This window comes from Sus scrofa, chromosome 1 (genome assembly GCF_054392235.1).
Source record: "Sus scrofa isolate SSC_HxYL_T2T_F1_AM1 chromosome 1, Sscrofa_HxYL_maternal_Yorkshire_Landrace_v2.0, whole genome shotgun sequence".
Taxonomy (NCBI): Eukaryota; Metazoa; Chordata; class Mammalia; order Artiodactyla; family Suidae; genus Sus; species Sus scrofa.
In genome coordinates this window covers 168,678,348-168,697,328 of record NC_139383.1, presented here as the reverse complement: position 1 = coordinate 168,697,328, position 18,981 = coordinate 168,678,348, and the positions used below count along the sequence as shown (strand labels likewise).

Here is an 18,981-nt window from a genome sequence, read left to right as displayed (position 1 = left end):
TATAATTTGCCCAGAGTTAAAAATTAACTTAAAACAATGGTGGAATTTCACTGTTTGATTAGAGATAAGATCTATGTTTTAATGAAAAGTTTTTTGGGTGTGGTTTATGACAGGAGATTAGTGTGGAGCTGAGAATTATTTAGGAAATTATAGCTTGAGAAAATGTAAGACAATTTAAAACAGAGAATTTCTAAGAACGAAAAGATTTTTTTTTTTCCCCCTTTCCTTGCCCAAAGGTTGCTTGAGGTCTGCCTAAATTCAAAAGAGAAAGGATTCCATTGCTTTTAAGTACTGCAAAGAGCTCACAGGCTATCCTTGACAAAAGATAGAAGGAATATTGCAGAATTTGATATGATGAGAACAGTTAAAGAGGGGAGTGTTGAAACTGGGGTGACAGGTTTTCGTTAATTTTAACCAGCATGTGTAGATATTGCTAAATTCTTAAGTTTCTGAATGACGTCATCCTCCGAACAAATTTCCTAAATGGTGCCTTAGCAAACAAGCATTTCTATTATAGTGATGTCTTTCTGAGTAAAATGTTGAATCACTCAAAGGATACAGATTAGAGAGAGAGAAAAAAAAATGCTCTGTGGGAGGGGCAGAGCTTTATAAAACCAGTCATCCCCATGTCTGAACTTCAGCAACCCTCAGAAGTCCATTTCCTGTCGGACTGTACCTCAGAGAATAACCAGGTATTTCAGTGATTTCCATGTCTGTCTCTATGAAATTTGGTTTCATTTTTCTCCTACTTCATATAGGTATTGTTAATATAATGAAAATTTAAACATGGGATGTTTTTAGAGGATGAGTAAAAATTTGGTGGTTCTTTCTTGTCTAGTTGCTTAACAGAATTATTTTAGTTCCAGATTTTAATTAAGTTTACGGCGAGACCTAATCTTAAATCTCAGAAGCCAACAGATGCCTATGTATCATTCTTTACACCAAAAACATATATTCAGGTTGTAATGTCAATTTTATTGAACAGCTTAGAATGTATATATTCTCTACTAGTTTCTGTTTGGCACTGAATTTGATGAAAATAACTAGACTGATTAAAACTATTAATTTAATAATTGAAAGTCATCATACCTTGTATTATAAATATACACAAAAGGATAACTCAGTTTTCATCTAAAACAATCAGAAATTAAGCAGAAAGCTAGGTTGGGTCAGTTCAATACCAGAATATATTTATCAAATTTAGTTCAATAATCAGTCAATTTAGTGAAAGAAAAAACTCAGCCAAATTAGCTGCTGGACTGAATAAAATGATAGTTCAATAAATAATTTAATACTCCATAATCAAACAATTATTCATTATGAAAATCTTGAAATATCAGAAAATATTTTTGATTTTGTGAGGGGGAAATTTGGTAATTTCAAATGGGAAATTTCCTTGAAGTTATTGTATTCTCTTTGTTCTCATTAATTTTTGTGATTTCAAAATATATGCACTATGTCATTGCAAAAAAAAATTCTTTTGAATGCTATAGCAAACCCAGACCTAACTTTCATTGCCAGCGATCAGAGAGACTGGGAGAATGTGGCTGGCAGCACCTCCCGAGTTCTTTGTCACCTCTGCCAAGTTTCAGTGGCACATCTGTCAGTTTGTGTTGAGGGAACTGACACAAACATCACAGAGCCCAGTCCTGCATATGCTTTCCATCTGTTCTTCTAAAGATAATATTAAACACTGATCAGGAGTATAATATCTGAAAATTAATGAAATTGTGTAACTTACTCTTAGTGGTAAGAAACTCACAACAGGTGTTACCTGTTCTGAGAGATTATGCTCTTTGATGTCACTCAGCAACTTCAATTTTACATCGTTTTAGGCAGATTCCCACTCAAATGTAAGGCATGGACTTGGAGAGTCAGGAAACATTGTATTACCTATATATTTTTATATATGTATTATACACACACCACATAATGCCTTCACAGATTTCTAAAAATATGAACTTCTCAAACCTGATTTCGAAGGTCTATAGGAAAAGCACCAGGGCTGGAATCAGAAGACTGAAAGTCAATCTAGGCTTTGAATCTAGCTGTGCAATAGACATCTTTCTACTTTCATTGATATAACAGGAATTACTAGGTTTACAGGGCAAGTAATTACGCAAGTTAAATGAAACAGTGAGGCTGAAGGAATTTGGTAACTGCAATAAAGACATCAAATATTATGTTTATGTTAAAGGCAGTTAATTGCACCTCATCTTAAAAATAAAATTTAGACTATTTTGAAAAGAAGTAAATGCACATGGGATGATTTAATTCTGTCCTTATTTACTTTTTACTTCTTCATAAAGTCACTTGAAGTTCTAACTTGGTATTAAAAGTCCTCTTAAATTTTGTTAGTGTCAAAGTGACTGAACTATGTAGGTCATTACAAAGAATTAGGTGTAGGGGAAGCCTATTTTTATTTTTCTGGCTTTGATCTCTGATTTATTATTTTTTTTCATACACATTAGAGAAACATTTTATTTGTGTTGTTAATTCTCAATTTGTTTCTGAAGCATTATTGAGGTAATCTACAAAAAAATCTACCAAAGACCAATTTAATATAAAGACAATTTAAAATTGGTAGAAGGAAGAGGAAAAATTTCTGAGCCATCTAAGTTCATCTAATCTCAATGAAGAAGCAAGAGAAAAAAATAGCGATTTTTTTTTTCAAGCTCATTAAGCCTTCTAGGAGCAGTACAAACTTGCTTCCTTCCTCTTCTTCCTTCCTCTTTCTAGCATTTCTCAAACTAGTAGCTTGCCTAAACTCTTACACATAAAGTGAAGTTAAACTTCAGCAGGTGAGGCCGTGAGGAAAATTGGCTAGAGCAGGTTTCCGAAGCAGACCTAGGCTTGAATCCCTGTCTCATCATGTAAAAACTGTGCGACCTCATACAAGTTACTTAATTTCTCTGGGCATCAGAGTGTAACACAACAATAAAGATCATAATAGCTACCTCATACAAATCCTGTGAATCTTAAATATTAAAGGAGACAAGAAGATACAAGACAGTTTCAGGGACAGTGTTACTCAATGTACTATTTTGTCTTGATAAAATACAATTGGGTTGTATTTCACATGAGAAATTTTGATGCAAATTGCAATCATTTTCTTAAAAATAAATGTTCATGAATCAAGTGTTCACCTAAGACATGTGTGGACTAGAGAGAGATGAACCTGGGAGGCCCTGCTGAGTGAGCTCAAGGCAGTAGAGCTGTAGGACATGCTGTGGCTCTCCAGTCACTGTCACAGAAGGTTTCCTGTGGGATGATGAGTGTCAGCATTGTTTGGTATCTTTATATATCTTGGTAATTGCAGGGTGTGTTTTAAGACATTATGAAAGCTTAAGATACAGTCTGTTGGCCAGAACCAGCAGATACCCGCACACACCTCGGGTGTGTCCAAGCTTTTGGCTGCATGTGGAGGGTGTGTCTGTCATTTATCTTCAGGGGTGTGTGTGTGTGTGTGTGTGTGTGTGTACGTGTATTCCATATACCAAGGATAACCCCAGCAGTGGGACCTGGCATTGCCTTCCTTGCTCAGGGGTCAGGGGTGAGGGTGGTGGGAGAAGGGGCCTTTTCAGTACTCCCAGTAATTAACTACTCAGCACAGGGGGCCTCTTTGGTAGAAAGGCTATGGTGTGTGTGAGTGGAGTGGGTGCAGGCAGGGGAGGTAGGGGTGTGTAAAAATGCCTACTCTCAAATGATGAGTCTAAGCCACTTCTAGAAGCAGGGAATTTGAAAGAAGTTTGACCATATCCACTGGGGCCAACAAAAGTACATGTGCATGGGCATATATTTGAGTATGTTTGTATCTGTGGTGTGTGTGTGTGTGCATACATGTGCATGTGTGTGTGTGTGTCTGTGTGTGTGTGTAGTGTATATTTGTGGGTGCAACACAGAGATTGAGAACCTGACCGTGGAGGCCACCCACCCACCCGGCTTCAATTCCCAGTCCTACCCCTTATAGTCCAGTGGCACTGGTCACTACTCTGATTCTCTCTGGGCAGCAGTTTCTCCCTTTGTAAGACAAGAGTAGCAGTGCCTTTCTCATAGGGTTTCTGTACAGATTAACCAGTTAGTACAGGTGAAAGCTTTCAAACAGCATCTGTTGTGCAGTAAGAATCCAATAAAGGCTCTTATTATCATTATTATTATGTGCAGAGTTACTACTCATCACAAAATCGTTCCCTTCTGTCTCGGGATCAGCTGCAGAATTTGCAGGATCAGATGCAAAAGAAAAATGCAGGGTTCCTTGGTTAAAATGATTAAGAATTTCAAGATGGTGACAGCAGTGCATTGTACTGAGCATGGGACCCTCTGTGGCCGCCCAGGTCCCATGACCATGATGCTGCTGCCCCTGCTCTACCTCATGCTGTCCCATGAAGGAAGAACAGCAAGGGAACCCCTGCCGTATGCATGGTACAGCCTGTACTACTCTACTGACATCACCTAAAATGTTGAGTCATCTTCTAGAGCTGTTTTTTCCCCCCTCACGTTCCTTCTAGATTGAAACAATGGAAGAACTTTACGTGGCAAACACAATCTTTGCCCTCAATTTCTTCAAGCACCTGGCAAATACAAGTGCTGCCCAGAATCTCTTCTTCTCTCCATGGAGCATCTCATCCACCATGGCCATGGTCTACCTGGGTGCCAGGGGCAACACTGCAGACCAGATGGCCAAAGTAAGTGTCTGTTAAAGTTCCAAATTAGAGCTGAATAATTCCTGAACTGAAGAGTAGGATTTTTCTGATTTTATGCTTGAGACATCTTGACTATAACAAGGTCAGCAATCATCACAAGCCATTACCACATGAGTTCTTTAGATTCAAATCTATAAAACAGCCAAACTAGAAACACCCTCAGTGGTAGATATCACAGAAGGCATATTGGAGTTTCTTATTCTGTAAGGCTGGAAATAGTTCATAGAGACAATATCTTACATTCTGATAATGTAACGTTTATACTTTTCAAGGTATTGGAATGCTTTATCTCTTTTGGTTTTAAGGCAAGTGTCATTTGACAGATAGGAAGAGTGGCAGTGGGAAGGAGGCTCCTTTCCCAGGGGTTCCTATGGTTTCCTCCCTCCTTGCTCAGGCTCCTTCCACTCACAGAGAGAAGTCCTCCTAGTGGTTTTAAAACAGTGTCACCAAGAGAAAAATGTGTCCCAGAGATGTGGTCTCTGCATTCTGGGAGATGCACAGGGAGCAATGTGGCTCCAGAGGACCAATGTTCTCAACTCCATGAGGTCATGGCAATGGGGCCTGGTGTGATGCCAATCTTCAAAGTCAGGGTGGACAGAGTGTGGGACAGCATCTAGGGTATTTCTGTCAAGGCCAGTTAGGGGACACTTTCAACGAGTCTGGAGTCATGAAAACACATTGAACTACCTTAACTGTACCCTGAAAGAGTTTTACAGGATGGAATCAGCACAGTTAAAAGGCACACGATCCTGTATTTTCTGGGTCAGTGACCGATTAGGTGATCATATAATTAAAATTCTTTCCTATTCCCTAATACATAAACACAAAGTTGAGTGCTTTAAGTACAGACTGGTTTCTCACCAACACAGATTCTACTTTCAGTCACACCAATCTGCCGCTGGCTACTTTCAAGTTTCCCGTGAGAACTGTACCTGAGTACAGCTGTGTGTAAGATAGATGATATATGCATCCTTCCAGGTACACGATGACCCATTTAAGATGGGCCTTGTTTGGAGTGGCTCACAGAGAGTGTTGGCCAATCCCACTGCTGGAGGAAAAGGGATGGGAGCTTCACTCCCTGTGTTTGTGGCAGTTTAAACATTAAGACTTACAACAAAACCCAGTTGCTTAACTCTCCGATACCAGCAACATTTTGCAAAACTCCTTCCCTTTTATTTTCTTTGCCTTGAAAAAATAAAGGCAGTGGACTGCATTGAACAACTTTAGAAAACATCAAGGTCTTCATTTTTAAAATGTAGAGGCAATGGATTTTTAGGACAAATGCTCTAGGTGCTTAAAGTATAAAAACTTGATTTTAATTGCAAAGGAAAATTAACTTATTGGTCACAACACAGTTTTTCTGCCTCTGGAAAGTACTTTAAGCAAGCGGGGCAAGGATTTTTTTATAGTTTTCTTGTACCTCTGCTGCATATGCAGATTTTGAAGTTCAAAGGCAAATTTGGTTAATTCGCTACTAAGAAACAGAAGCTCTTTGGTTTGGAGGAGGAAGCAGGGACTTTGGGGACAGACTGGTCCTGTTTGGATGGTGGCTTTGCGACTTATAAAAGTATGTGAGCAAGGCATTTAAACTCTCTGAGCTCCAGTTTTCTTATTTTTAAAATGAGAAGGAAAATGCATAACTGGCGAGATGGCTGTGAAGATGAGAGATAAGATGAAAAGTAGTAATTGTTAGGATAGATGATGGTTAGTAGTGCCCTGGACAGGTACCTAAGACCATTTTATGAATTTAGCCACAAACTACAAAATCCTGTGAGGTAGGTGCTATGACTACCAAACTCATTTTACAGATCCAAAAATTAGGGCAAAGAGAGGGAATGCCATTGGGAATTGGTGTGACTGGTAGGGGTGAAGTAGTTGTAGTGGGAAAAAGGAATAAATAGAAGGGATACGCTCATCCAGAGCATAGGAGACATAAGATTAGCAGGAGTATTTTTACACAGATCTTATCTTTAGGAAAGGCCACAGACCTGTCCAGGCTAAGTGGCCTCTCTGGGCATTGTGCCTCACCTGCTATTTTCTCTGTGGCCTTAGCCTGGCTCAGGTCAACTGACATCCCCCACTCCTGTGGAGGCTTCTGAAGTGAGTGAATCAGGAGGGCTTTAGTCCTAGCCAGGAGACCCCGACTTAAGGGTCAATTTCCTTAACAGGGGGGACAATGAGAGAAGCTGTTACAGGGGATATTCTCCCCCAAGTGGCGGCTGAGTCAGACCTTTCAGAGAGTATTAGGTAGGACTTGTAACACATGATCTGAAGAGCAGAGAAAGACCCCACAAACCCTCACACCTCTCTTTCCAAGCCTAGAAATTCACCACCTGGCTGGATAAGCCTGCCTTTCCTTTCCTTAGCAGAATCTCCACCATCAGTCCTGTTACCACAGAGGGTCCTCCTCACCTGGGACCCCATAGGGATGCGGTACAGGACCTACGGGACCCAGTGGATGTTGAAGGTGGGGGTGTGGTGGGGCCAGCCTGGAGTGCTGAGACTGACTGGGCCAGGCTGGAGAGGCTTGGTATTGCGGGAGGGGACCCAAGCCACCTCCCAGGGGCCAGTCTTCACCTGCCAGCTTCACTGTTATCTGGATCTGCCACTTACGACATAAAGAGATTCTCATTGTCATCTGATCCCTGTTATCTCCCCACATGGACAGATGTGGGGACTTCTTTATGTGTAAATAAGGGATGTGCAAATATTGCAGGTGATCCCTGTTAATACTGAGTGACTTGTTCTGACGCTTAAGCTAGTTGTGGTTTACGTTTTTGACAGGTTAGAAGTGTGTAATATATAAGGCCTCTAAAAAGGGAGATACAAGGTCGGGAGTTAACCTTATTACTTCCTTCAAAATACTGACATATTTTCAAGACAACTTATGGGTTGAATGATAATTTAGATAATTAAGAGATTATAAATCATCTCCTAACAACAAATTGTTGTCAAAATAGGCAGTATAGGAATTAATATAAAATACCTCATGCTGTGTCCTGTGAGGGACATTTCAGGTGGCTGATGCATATTACAAATGAAGAGTATCTATGCTTGTTGCCCAGACACAAAAACCAGGGACTAGACAGAACACCGCTTAGAGGTACCTGATAGCCATTGGTTGAAAAGTTAAGTACTTTAGCAGAAAAATGTACCCATTTTTTCTAATTCTAATTTTAGGTGCTTCAGTTTAACAAAGTTGGAGTCCATGAAGGCATCCCAGTGACCCTAGAGAGTTTCACCAGTGGTGACGTCATGCAGCATGTCCAGAAGGGCCCTTATCCTGATGCTATTTTGCAGGTATCTGACTCATCCATTCCTATTTCTTTTGCATTTTTCTTCCAGACTCTTCTTGTCTTAAAGTCACTATATTAGAGAGGGAAGGAACCTAGTACACTTTGCCTCATTCACAGAAAGAAAACCAATACTCAGAATCCTCAAGTAAGTATCCTACAGTCACTTTGAGCAAGGGCAGAACCTGGGTAGAATCCAGACTTCATGACTTCCAGGCCAAGATTATTTCTAAATTCTATTGCTCTGCACTGCCATTAGTTGGGTATGTATAATTTATTCTAACACCATGATAGATGGTCCTAGAACTCACATGCATGGATGCAAGTTTCCAGAGTGGGGGAGGGGAGGGCAAGTAACTGAGGAATGGAGAAGGCCAGGCTTGGTGACTGCAAGAGAGGTCATGACCCTGAGATATCCTTTATCTCCTATCTATCTATCATCATGATCACTATCTATCTATCTATCTATCTATCTATCTATCTATCTATCTATCTATCTATCATCTACTTATCTAATCTATCACAGGTAGGAAAATCTCTTCCCAGTACTCCACTTCTTCAAACCCCAGCTATCCAGCTACATTTTAGGAGCTGGGCATAGATGTACTCCTATTGCTAAACAACTTCCACAATCACACTCCTAAGTTAGGTTATGGGGAGACACCTCCTACATCTTCCCATTGGGAATGCTGATGCTCCATCTGTCTGTCACTGGGGGAATGATGGACTAGAGGAGGGGGAGAGGACCCCCTTCAGTATGGAGGTTCATCCAGGTCTGAAAGGACAGTAAGCAGCCCACCTGAAGGCTCTGACCTCTGCTTCACCGGGGCACTGCTGTGACTAAGCCCTGTGTCTCTTATCATGCTTACAAAATTGAGGTTGCAGACTGGAATTCCCCTCAATTCTGTGCTTTCTAAAAGCCAGCTTTTCCACTGCAGAGACTACCCTTTAATTATAAAATAGCACTTTCAGAAGTTACATGAACTTTAAAAAAAGCATTTTTGGAGTTCCCATCATGGCTCAGTGGAAACGAATCTGACTAGCATCCATGAGGACGCAGGTTTGATCCCTGGCCTCGCTCAGTGGGTTAAGGGTCCCCCTGTGTTGCTGTGAGCTGTGGTGTAGGTTGCAGATGCAGCTCAGATTCCACGTTGCTGTGGCTATGGCATAGGCCAACGGCTGCAGCTCCAATGACCCCTAGCCTGGGAATCTCCATATGTTGCGGGTGGGGCCCTAAAAGGACACACACACAAAAATTCCGAGTTAACATTTTAATATAATAAAAATTGCTTAGAGACTTTGTAGTTTAGGAAACTATAAAAGGAGCCTGACTTTCTTCTAGGACCTTGGTAATTTCATGGTTAAAGCCAATTCAGAGGCACACCAAAATTTGAAATGTGTAAATAATTATCTGATTCTTTTTAATGTACCACATCCATATCAAGAGTATTTCCTCAGAGATTTCTCTAAAGTGCCAGAGGAAAGTATACTTTAATGTAACATTTTATTGATATATTGGAAAAAATACTGTTGTATGGGAACTACCTTGTTTAGCAGTCCTGTGTTATGTAATGAGAATCCCTCCTTTCTCTTTAAGGCACAAGCTGCAGGTAAGATCCATTCATCCTTCTACTCTCTCAGCTCTGCAATCAACGCATCCACAGGGGCATATGTATTGGAAAGCGCCAACAAGCTGTTTGGAGAGAAGTCTTCGAGATTCAAGGAAGTAAGTGAAACCTGCAATTTAAGTGGCAGGGCCCCAAACTTGCAACAAGTTCACTTTCAAAGCTGTTCTCTGTGATTCATACAGAGAGAGTCAGAATTTCACACTGGCTCACTAAGTCTCCCTAGGGCCATTGGACACTATCCAATGCAGCTGTCCCACTGCTCCCCTGTGGGTTCTTCCTCTCCCTGCTGCACAAGTCCCACCTGTAGAGAAATAGTAAGGAGCATAGCCGAGTTCCAGAGCCACTGTCCTCCATACCCAGCCTCTTCCCTTGTGCTCAGTCTCTATCATGCAAAGTGTGCAGGAAAGCAAATAGGGTTGGGGCTGGAGTGTGGGGAAAGGGGGTCAAGAGATCACTTATAATCAGCCCCCAGCCATCCTCCACCCCTAATCCTACCTCAGGCTCCCCAGTCTTGATAGGAAACCTATAATTTACAATTACACCAAGATTTGTTCAGTGTACAATCTATGTAACCTTTGGCTTTTTTGTTTTTTGCTTTCAAGGAATACATTCGACTCTCCAAAAAATATTATTCTACAGAACCTCAGGAAGTTGACTTCCTTGAATGTGCAGAAGAAGCCAGAAAAAAGATTAATTCCTGGGTCAAGATTCAAACCAAAGGTAAAACCGAGGAAATCATTTCTGTTCTTCTTTCCACTTAGAAAACTCTGATCTATTTTTTTAAAACCATCTTCTGAATTTAGCCTTTACTCCATTAAAATTCGCCCAAGCTTAGTTTTTTTGGTTAATGTAATCTTATTCTTGCTGAGCTCTGTGGTGTTTTAAGTGAGAAAAACAATAATTGAGGTCTACTAATAGATGGCATATATTCAGTATTTAAATAGTGTGATTTTGGATATTACCTTAGGCTATAAGAGGAGGCAGATTTCCTTTCTACCATAGGAAATATCAGTATTGAAATAATTGCTACTCTGTGTCCACTGAGGCATGACCTTTACCTGAGCAATTGATGTGAGAATACTAGCAATGGAAGAGGGAAGGATGATAAAATTTTAATGCTTTCTTTTTTTCATCATTCAGAATCAATCTGTTGTCAAGTTCTCTCCTTGACTGTCTCAGCTACTCTACCATTGTGACACATGTTCATAATTCTTAACTGACTCATTTAAGATTGTACTGCCAGTTAGTGGTGAAGCTGGGGTTCCCTCTTCTTCTGAGCCTTAGTCTAATTCTGGAATTCTTCAATTGGATGTTTAAAGAGTTTGATAGCCTAACACAAAAAACCCAGAAAACAAAACAAACAAACAAAAAATCAGATTTTCGTTTACCTCATGTTCAAAACATTTCAAACAAGAGTGTGGTGTTTGGTTTCTTAGCTACCATAATGGAAAAAACACATGTACCAAGGGCTATAGAATTTAAAAAATATTTTTGTTTCTTGAAAATAGTTAATCCACTTCAGTTCTTCATTTCTAGATTTTTTTTTCAGGTTGTATCTAAATACATTTTTTTTCTCTTTTTTTTAATTTATTTTTTCCCACTGTACAGCAAGGGGATCAAGTTTTTAAATCGATGTTCTAAAATACTGACACACCACTGACAAAGAGGAAGCAGAGAAAGCGAAGATTAACAGAAGTGAAAATAAAAACGAATTGCGAAATTAAAGAGACACATGAAAGTTTTGCTTTTTGAGAAGAGCAAGATTTCTCTTGTCTTTAAGCATTTGTGTTGAACGGCTGTAAATCATTCAGATTAACTGCCAAAATGCCAAGTAGTCAGTTGGGCTGACTGCTTTACCAAATTTCATTTCATTTTTTTAAAATGATTTTTATTTTTTCCATCATAGCTGGCCAAATTTTAATAATAGTAAAATAATAATAAGTTGAGAAAATTTTCTGTTATGATCAATCTAGTTTTGCCACATGCATCACAAAGTTAAATAAAATCTTAGTAGATTTCCATAGTAACCAAGAATTTTAATTGCCTGGGGATACACTGAAGAGAGTACTGAATGACTGAATATACAGACTACAGTGAGTCTTCTATCTGTCAGTAGGAATGGAAGATGGAGGATTGTAGAGACAGATTTCTGACCAGCATACCAGCATTGTGACCTTGGGAAGATTACTAATCTCTCTCACTGTGGTATTCATTTGTGTAAAACAACACTAATAATACTCCCCAGCTAGAGTAGTTGTGAAGATTAAATACAATAATGTATTTAGTGATTGAAATACTGCAGATCAGGCATTCACTATAAATGGGTTGTTTCTTTTACTTTTTTTTTTTTTTTAAACCGTCATACTCAGATGTGTCATTTCTAAGAACCTTCTCTGGCTCACTCCTTTACTGCATTCTCTGTTGTCATAGTTCTTTGCATCATTTAGCTCTCCTAAAGAACTTATAATACATTGTTTCCTAACTAATTTAGACAGTCTCTTCCAAAATTCTCAGCCTCACCAAGACAATTCTTCACTTCTCACTTCATGAATCTGTTCTACTCCTAATGTAGCACAACTTCCAAAACACCATTTTTTGAAGAATCAGTGGGTCAGACCCATAGACTATCTAGACCAGACCTTGAAGGAGCCCTAGTGACATACTGTGGAAGGGCACTAATATGTTTCTTAAGAGACAGTTTTCCACTCCCATCTGAATTAAATAACTTCATACAACTATAAAACTTTGAGAAAATAATGTAAAAACGAACTTAAATTTTTTTCCAAGTCTGATAGTAATTCTACTCATAATTGCATTACTTCTTGATTTTCTCTTGGATTTTGCAAACCTGAAAATTTTGGTCTGCATTTTACTTATGATTTAAACAAATCAAGAGAAAAACTTGAGTCTGAAGATCAACATCTCTTCAGAGTTTGGCAAATGTGGATGCTGGGTTTGATGGTGATTCAAAGATTCAAGAAATCATAGTAACGTCACTGTTCTTAATCATGAAACCTAAACATATATCATATTTTCTGTAGGCAAAATCCCCAGCTTGTTACCTGAAGGTTCTGTAGATGCGGAGACCAAGATGGTCCTGGTGAATGCTGTCTACTTCAAGGGAAAGTGGAAAACTCCATTTCAGAAGAAACTGAATGGGCTTTATCCTTTCCGTGTGAACTTGGTATGAGACATGACAGATTTTCTTCACATATATTTTAGGGCCTTTGCTAAGAAAGAGAAAATTAGGGATCACTTGTTGATGCCCATGCATGATTTTCTAGTTACAAGTTATGCACAATGGATAGTTGATGAACTCTTTCAAGTTACTGACTAGCACTCAGTAATTTTCTGAGAGGCCATATGAATAGTGGTGAATACCTTAGGCTTTCAAATGACACAACACTGGACTCAAATGTAGGTGCTACCATTTACCAGCTATGATGTTACTTGTGGTCCATGCATTCCATTTTTTGATCTGTAAAACTAGGGTAATAATAATAATATACATCTCAAAAGGTTGTTGTAAGGATTCAATGAGATTTTGCAGAGTCCTTGGCCCCTAGTAGGTACTGAACAAATGTTTTAGTATTATTATGATGTTAACTATCCATCTTATTACTAAGAGGTGTGATCTTAAAAAAGCTAAATAGGGAGTTCCCGTCATGGCACAGTGGTTAACGAATCCTTCTAGGAACCATGAGGTTGAGGGTTCGATCCCTGGCCTTGCTCAGTGGGTTAAGGATCCCGCGTTGCCGTGACCTGTGGTGTAGGTTGCAGACACGGCTCGGATCTCATGTTGCTGTGGCTCTGGCGTAGGCCAGCGGCTACATCTCCAATTAGACCCCTAGCCTGGGAATCTCCATATGCCGGGGAAGTGGCCCTAGAAAAGGCAAAAAGACAAAAAAAAAAAAAGAAAAGCTAAATAGATCAGAGCCACTGTAAAAGTATAAAAATAATTTATTTTGCTGATTTTTAAAAACAGCTCTTTAGCATAAAAGCGGAATCCATTTCCTTTTATATCCAATTGTAAATCTTTTGACGTCTCAATATAAACTTTTGTATTTTACTTTTGAATAATTTTAGACTAAGCGCATACCAGTACAGATGATGCTCCTGCATGAAAAGCTGAACATCGGATACTTAGCAGACCTAAAGGCTCAGATTCTAGAACTCCCCTATGCTGGAGATGTCAGCATGTTCCTGTTGCTTCCAGATGAAGTTGCTGAATCCTCTACTGGCTTGGAGTTGGTAAGACATACCAACTTTCACTGTTTTAATTTCTGGGGCTAAACTTCCTTTAGGTGTGTCTACACCTTAGGAAATGGCATGCAGTTTCTCATGGAAATATGTGAATTGGTTGAGAGTAACTGTGACGTATCTCAAACTTGATTTCAAAATTTTAAGCATAGGCCATACATGCTCCCTTCTGGCAAAACTTTTATGAAACTATTAATTTTTATATCACCTATGATATAGTTAAAGTCATTGATTTTCAACATTAGAAGCTGTTTTCCATATCTACTAAGCACTTACTGGGATTTTTTGTTGTTGTTTTGTTTGGATTTGTAGCTGGAAAGTGAAATAACCTATGACAAACTCAACACGTGGATCAGCGAGGACACGATGGCTGAAGATGATGTGGAGGTGTATCTGCCCCAGTTCAAACTGGAAGAGCATTATGAACTCAAGTCCATTCTGAGCCGCATGGGCATGGATGAGGCCTTCAGCCAGGGCCAAGCCAATTTCCTGGGCATGTCGGAAAAGAATGACCTGTATCTGTCCCAAGTGTTCCATCAAGCCTCTGTGGATGTTAATGAGGAGGGCACTGAAGCAGCTGCGGGCACCGGGGCCATTCTATCAGGGAGAACCGGCCATGGAGGCCCACAGTTTGTGGCAGACCACCCCTTCCTCTTCCTTATCATGCACAAGACAACCAAGAACATCCTCTTTTTGGGCAGATTTGCCTCACCCTAAATTGAAAGGTTCTGTTTCTGCATAGGATTTTGTAATATGAGGCATAAGCCTCAGAATTGCTCTAAGTTCCAAAACCTTAGGAACTTTTTCTATAAATTTCTGTTTTTGGAACAACTTCTATTACACACCAAATAGAAATACAGACATAGCTTGACAGCTGTCAATTGTAACATTACAACCCTATTCATTATTTGATTTCCTAAAATGGGATGATGTCCCACTAGTTCTTTCTTACTCTTAGTTTATTTTATAACATCAACATTCACTATATTATTTATTATTTTTTATAATATTTTTATTTTTGTTCACTGTCTAATGCAGCTGATACAGTTACAGAAGCAGGTCATCACTTATTTTTCTATCTAAGGAAATGCACTTATTTGTTCTTATAATAAAGGGTAAGGGTCCTTCCATGCCCTTCTGTAATAAAAACTTACAAGAAAGCATTGAGTAACAGACAAACACACATTGTGTGCATTTCTATTTTTATGTATCACATAAATGTGTCTGTACTTATGTAAGGTTGCCAATATACAAAAATAAATGTGTTTCCATGTAACCATTTGTTTGTTATCATTCTATTAGTTCTTCAGGTCATTAGACCTGTTTATCTTGATTCTCAGGAATCAGACATCATGGCTTATTTTATGAGAATCAAAAAAAAAAAAATGACAGAAAAGAAAAAGGAGCCAAGGGAATAACCAACCATCTTGCTGGGGGCAGGAGATGGAGTTGTGTGCGAAATGGGTTAGAGCTGCCTTCTGACAGGAGCATAAGGTATAGCAATTCCAAAGATTGGTTTGGATCAGAGTCCTTTGGGGACACATGTGTTCAAACCTCAAGGACATCAGGAAAAAAACACCAAGCCTAGTGGTCCAGACACAGAATCATTGATTCAGATGAGACTTCAGAGGGGTAGAAACCTTAGAACAGAAGGAAAAAAGAAGATGGCTTCTTTTGAGTGTGTTCACCCTGAATAGCACTGAATGTTTTTGAGTGGATCAGAGGCAGAGAAGAATATAACTTAAGTCCTGAGAACTAAAGAAGATCTGAGGTTTGGGGCATCTGAGCTGGCTACAGATTCCGGCTGCATGCTGGAAATGTATTTCAGGTATCACCCTCCCCCTAACCCCCATGATAAAAGCCAGGGACGAGCGACCCACTGGAGCATGGAGGTTAAAGAGGTAGCCTCAGGACCTTGACTTCTCTGCATCCATATCCCAGTTCTGACACTTGTGGTCATCAAATCACAGGCCTAGAATGATGCTTCTTCATGCTTCAGTTTTTTTTTTCAGTGTAGACTAGAGGAAACAAGGTTTTTCTCATAAGGTTGCTGTGATGGTGTAGTGAATTCACACATAATAAGCAATTAAAAGAATGCTTAGCATATACAGTACTTAATAACTACTAGTGATTATGATTTTTATCATTGTCAATAATAAAACTGTCTCATCTTCAGCTGGTCAAAGTTCCAGAAAATTATTCAATTAATTCTTGAAGGCTTGAATTGTGGCTTACTTACTCTAAATCAGACATTCTTGAAAATCAGCGGTTCTTCCTTAACATTCTCCTACTTACTATTTTAGATTTATTTTTTTTGTTTTTACGGCATGTGGAAGTTCTAGGCTAGGGGTCAAATCAGAGCTGCAGCTGCAGGCCTACACCAGCCACAACCACATCAGCACCAGATCTGAGCCATGTCTGTGACCTATGTCACAGTTTTTGGCAATGCTATCTTTAACCCACTGAGCGAGTTCAGGGATAGAACCAGCACCCTCATGGACACTGTGTTATCTTCTTAACCCAGTGAGCCATAACAGGAACTCCCTCTCCTACTTACTTTTAGATTCATTTTTTTTTTTTTTCCAGGCACACCTGTCCCATGTGGAAGTTCCCAGGCCAGGGATCAAACACCAGTAACCTGAGCCGCTGCAGTGACAACACTGTATCCTTACTCACTGTACCAATAGAGAACTCCTAGATTAATTTTTATTTTATTTTATTTTATATTATTTATTTATTTGGTCTTTTTGACATTTCTAGGGCCACTCCCGTGGCATATGGAGGCTCCCAGGCTAGGGGTCTAATTGGAGCTGCAGCTGCCGGCCTACACCAGAGCCACAGCAACACGGGATCTGAGCCGTGTGTGCAACCTACACCACAGCTCATGGCAACGCTGCATCCTTGACCCACTGAGCAAGGCCAGGAATCGAACCCTCAATCTCATGGTTCCTAGTTGGATTCGCTAACCACTGAGCCACAACGGGAACTCCCTAGATTCATTTTTTTTTTTTTTTTGTCTTTTTTGTTGTTGCTGTTGCTATTTCTTGGGCCGCTTCCGCGGCATATGGAGGTTCCCAGGCTAGGGGTTGAATCGGAGCTGTAGCCACCAGCCTACGCCAGAGCCACAGCAACATGGGATCCGAGCCGCGTCTGCAACCTACACCACAGCTCACGGCAACGCCGGATCGTTAACCCACTGAGCAAGGGCAGGGACCGAACCCGCAACCTCATGGTTCCTAGTCGGATTCGTTAACCACTGCGCCACGACGGGAACTCCCCCTAGATTCATTTTTAAAATGTACTTTAAGGAGTTCCCATTGTGGCGCAGCAGAAACGAATCCAACTAGGAACCATGAGGTTGTGGGTTTGATTCCTGGCCTCGATCAGTGGGTCAAGGATCTGGCATTGCCGTGAGCTGTGGTGTAGGTTGCACACACGGCTCAGATCCTGTGTTGCTGTGGCTCTGGTGTAGGCCGGCAGCGGTAGCTCTGATTTGACCGCTAGCCTGGGAACCTCCACCTGCCATGGATGTGGTCCTAAAAAAAAAAAAAAAGCAAAAAAAATAAATAAATAAATAAATAAAATGTACTTTAACAGTTCATTCAGCACGGCAATAAGTAGTAACTTTCTGAAGTGTTATGAATCTTAAGATAGTTGTGTTTCACCATTATTATTGAATTAGAGCATAAGTATGGAATTCTAGGTTCAAAGCATTCTTCAGCACTTGAAGAGAACAATTTTATCATTTCACAACAAAGTTGCTGATGGGAAAGTTAATGTCAAGATAATTCTTGCTTCTTATAATTTTAATAGTTTTATTTTTGTTCTTGGTGGTATTCTTGAAATTTCCTTTCATTAAGAGTAGTTTTTAAATTGTTTTACAAATTTATCTCATTTATTAGGAGGTATTTTCCACATGGAAACTTGTATTTTGTTTCAATTCTGGGAAACTCTCAGCCATTGCTCTGGCTTGAATGTTCGTGTCTTCCCAACATGCATGTTGAAATCCTAGTTCCTCATGGGATATATCTGTAGGGAGGGCCTTTGAGAGATAAATAGGGTTAGAATTGGTCCTGAGGGTGAGACCCCATGATGTAATTAGTGTCCTTATAAGGAAATGAAAGGACCAGAGTTCTCAACAAAGTGAAGACATAGAAAGTTGGCAGCCATCTGTGAACCAAGAAGCAGCCCTCACCAAGAAACCGCCCATGCTGGTGCCCTGATCTCAGACTTCCAGCTTCTAGAACTGTGAAAAATAAATGTGTGTTGTTCAGGCCACCCAGTCCATAGTGTTCTGTTACAGTTGCCCAAAGTGAACAAGACAACCATCATCCACCCACTCATTCATCTCGGCCGCACTCTATTTACATTCTTCTTTTGGATTCTTTTTTTTTTTTTTTTTTTGTCTTTTGTCTTTTTAGGGCCACACCTGCAGCATATGGAGGTGCCCAGGCCAGAGGTCGAATCAGAGCTGCAGCCGCCGTCCTACCCACAGCCACAGCAACTCAGGATCTGAACCGTGTCTGCGACCTACTCCACAGCTCACAACAACACTGGATCCCCAAGCCACTGTGCAAGGCCAGGGATCAGACATGGCTCCTCATGGATACTAATCGGGTTTGTTAACCACTGAGCCATGGTGAGAACTCCTTCTTCTGGATTCTTATTAGAATAATATTGATGTACCTAGGGTGTTTTTCTGTTCTGAAGGTTTTTTGATTATACAACATTGTAAGTCAACTATACTCCAAAAAAAGGTGTTTTTTTTTTTTTTTTAGAAAGAATATCTAATCTGAAAAATAATAAATGTATGCAGTCTGAGCATCAAATATCATAAAAACACTGAGCATCAGATATCATAAAACCCTCCCTCCCACCCCTGTTCCCTACACCCACAGTTCTTAGTCCTCCATTCCCATTAGCAATTCGTAATATCTGTAGGTAATGCTAAATATACATAAGGCAGGCCATACCTAGCAGCAACAAACAAGCAAAATTATGTTGATAATATTATATTGTTAACTTCGGATATTATTACCACTTTCTCTTCCCCACCCCCTCCACACAGACATCAAAATAATGCAAAACCAAAAATAT

The 18,981-nt window shown here is 39.9% G+C and overlaps 1 protein-coding gene and 1 long non-coding RNA gene across 2 annotated transcripts in view; one reads left to right on the top strand and one right to left on the bottom strand.

Moving 5' to 3' along the window:
- The first annotated feature begins 639 nt into the window (after positions 1-639).
- Positions 640-15,160, top strand: SERPINB2 (serpin family B member 2). Its single transcript, XM_003121697.5, has 8 exons — positions 640-692; positions 4,509-4,685; positions 7,884-8,003; positions 9,594-9,722; positions 10,227-10,344; positions 12,666-12,808; positions 13,711-13,875; positions 14,197-15,160. Exons 2-8 carry the CDS (start codon positions 4,518-4,520, stop codon positions 14,599-14,601), a joined length of 1,248 nt encoding a protein of 415 aa, XP_003121745.3. The 5' UTR covers positions 640-692; positions 4,509-4,517; the 3' UTR covers positions 14,602-15,160.
- The window catches only part of LOC146406837 (uncharacterized), a 487,766-nt gene continuing 481,471 nt past the window's right edge, over positions 12,687-18,981 (bottom strand). The window contains exon 3 of the long non-coding RNA XR_014841179.1: positions 12,687-12,854. This is a non-coding gene — a long non-coding RNA (uncharacterized LOC146406837). The remainder of the gene's footprint in view (positions 12,855-18,981) is intronic.

What these genes read in the sequence shown, in the direction of transcription:
- SERPINB2 (XM_003121697.5), top strand. Translation starts at nt 4,518, where the DNA reads ATGGAAGAACTTTACGTGGCAAACACAATCTTTGCCCTCAATTTCTTC. An exon ending in GGTCAAGATTCAAACCAAAG is followed by an intron (nt 10,345 to 12,665) that starts GTAAAACCGAGG and finishes TATTTTCTGTAG; the next exon opens with GCAAAATCCCCAGCTTGTTA. An exon ending in CCTCTACTGGCTTGGAGTTG is followed by an intron (nt 13,876 to 14,196) that starts GTAAGACATACC and finishes TTGGATTTGTAG; the next exon opens with CTGGAAAGTGAAATAACCTA.